A 2,664-nucleotide genomic window follows, 5' to 3' on the forward strand; every position below is an offset into this window, starting at 1 on the left:
ATCCTCTTAACGCCCGGTCTACAATGAGTTGTTAGTCGTTAGTCAGAAGTCGGAACTATATGTCGGTCCTTTTTCTTCCACCCAGAAAGGAAAAGGATCAACATATAGTTGCGACTTCTGACTAACGACTAACGACTCATTGTAGACCGGGCCTAATGCTGGGTCTACAATGAGAGTCGCAGTCGTAAGAATAATCGACTGCGATTGGTCAATTTCGTCAGACACATAAAAATTGACCAATTATAGTCGACTATTCTTACGACTACGACTTTACGACTTCTATGTGGACGAGGCTTTAGCAATATAGGAGTACTATATGCTCTGATTACGGGAAGTTCGGTCTCCTTATACATACATATATTCTCCATGGTACTGACGAACTAAATTGTATGCTTTTGAAGAATAAAAATACAACGTAGGCGCAAAGATTCTAATTTTATCCAAATAACTTTTTCTATACTTTTTCTTGTAATTTTGAAACTCATTTTCTAATATGTCCAATTTTAAACCAAAAAAATTTTTTAATAGTATGTAGACTTCACTCTCGGCAAGGGAAATAATTAATTCACATCACACTTCATATTAATTATTTAAATGTATTTAAGATAAACGCATATAATTAATTGTACAATTAGTTGCAGAAGAACTAATAAGTCTCGCGTTCTCTCGCTCGCTAGTCGGAATAATCATACTCCACAATTATTTCTTCATTATCAGATGAGTTGTATGCACATTTAAAATATTCTAACATATGTGTTACTTTTGAAAGTTTTACATCTCTTCGATGCAACTTCTTTCTCAGAAGCTCGATTTCATGTTTTAATTTCTGTTCCTGCGGAGATGATTGAAGTCGTCGTGGAGATATTTGTGTTGCTACTTCCTAATTTAAAGATAATCCAAAAATTAAAATAGATAAAATATTGATTAGATAAAAGAAGTAAAAATAAAGTAAATTTACAAATAAATTTACCTTAGTATCAGGAGATGCTTGTACTTCATTGTCTCTTTTTCTTTCCTTTTCTGGATCATTGGTGAGATCAACCATATTACATTGTGAAATACTTGGAATTGCATTAGTCTCTGAAGATAAAGGACTTTCATTCTTTAATAATAATGTGTCATCTGAATTATTTTCTGTGAATTTATCTGGACTACCAGCGACATCAATCGATATAGTTTGTGGAAAAATGCTTGGAATTGCATTATCTTTTAATCTCCGCTGATTACCCCTTTGGTAATAATCCGATTCACGAAAATGTATCTGACACACTCGTAAAGATTTACTTTGCTTTACTATTGGTATAACATGCAACCATTTCTTTAAAATATCTTCTTTTTTTGGAAATCTAAATAAGTGGAAAAATTAATAAATCCAACATTTAAAGGAACTATTATAATAGCCTAGCCGATTTTATAACTCTTAACGACAGTTAACGTTACGTTGTTGCACAAGTTATTTTATATCATAAAAAGGCTGTGTAACGATAACATCCCTAGTAGCACAATGCATTGACCAAACATCGGTTAAACATTGGCTGCGTTCAGCAGAAAAAGCTGCTTTGCAACTGTTGTAAAATTCGTGAGTCTGATTGGCGTACATTCTTTTAATGTTGAGTGAATTTAAGAGCATACGCCAAGCAGATTCACGAATTTTACAACAGTTGCAAAGCAGCTTTTTCTGTTGAACGTAGCCATTGGCTCAATATTTGGTTGTATTGCGCCAATGTTTAGCCAATGCACTGTGCTACTATAGGGATGACAACGAACTGTCGTTAAGTGTTAATAATCGGCCAACATTGAGAATTAACTAACATCGAAACGATGTCGAAACGACGTAGAAATTGACGCAATTTGACATCGATTTGACGAGCTATTTCTCACTAGGAAATTGTGATTGTATTTTAGAAAAATTAATTACCCAAAAAAAGATATATCTTTGTACGGTGACCACGGTTCTTTACATACACAGCAGCACTTCATCTCTTGTATCTTTTCCAAATCAGAAAGGTAACCTTGATTCAACGTCGATACGGTTGTCAGCTGGTCGAGTCGATAATCCTACAATGTCAACCACTCTTTCATTGTTGATTCAAGATTAATTCAACGTCAAAGCAACTCACCCAGAAATAATTGGTCGAATCGACGTCGATTTAACGTCAATTGACATTAGTATTTCCAACTATTACTTTCCAACTGTTACTTTGGTAATACTGAAGGAGAGCGGCAACCTCACCGATCTGACTGTAACTAAGCAATATTGTGTATTTCGATGCGTAAAACACAACTGTGAAAGTAAAAATCGTCGCTCTGCCACAGAAAAAAAGTTATAACGTGTTGAAAAGTGACGGTTTTGGGGTTAGGATACCTGTCGTACCGACACGAACTGGCGCTATACTGTGCGGCGCAGACTGACCGAGCATGCGTAGTGACGTAATGGTGCGCGAAATTTGAAGTGTATTTAGGTAAAGCAGAGAATACTTCGAATAGTATTGAACTTGTGCGTTAGGTTAAAGCAGAGAATGTATTCTCTGCTTTACAGACAATATTTACAAAGAACACACGCGCACGCACACATACACACACAAGCAGGGGGTACAAGTGTTCGGAAATTATGCCTTGAAAAGATAAATAATAAATTATTTGTTCGAAAATAATATAATAAAT

At 35.1% G+C, this 2,664-nt stretch overlaps 1 protein-coding gene across 1 annotated transcript; it reads right to left on the reverse strand.

Moving 5' to 3' along the window:
- Window positions 1–576: 576 nt before the first annotated feature.
- LOC105563896 (THAP domain-containing protein 1-like) lies at window positions 577–2,658 on the reverse strand. The gene is made up of 4 exons (XM_012015883.1): window positions 2,121–2,658; window positions 1,919–2,058; window positions 971–1,346; window positions 577–880 (listed from the first exon to the last, which is right to left on the reverse strand). The coding sequence occupies exons 2-4, from the start codon at window positions 1,978–1,980 to the stop codon at window positions 674–676; spliced, it is 645 nt and encodes a 214-aa protein (XP_011871273.1). The 5' UTR covers window positions 1,981–2,058; window positions 2,121–2,658; the 3' UTR covers window positions 577–673.
- Between the last annotated feature and the right edge of the window lie 6 nt (window positions 2,659–2,664).

The sequence above is a fragment of the Vollenhovia emeryi genome, unplaced genomic scaffold, assembly GCF_000949405.1.
Source record: "Vollenhovia emeryi isolate VEMERY1.0 unplaced genomic scaffold, V.emery_V1.0 DF944181.1, whole genome shotgun sequence".
Taxonomy (NCBI): Eukaryota; Metazoa; Arthropoda; class Insecta; order Hymenoptera; family Formicidae; genus Vollenhovia; species Vollenhovia emeryi.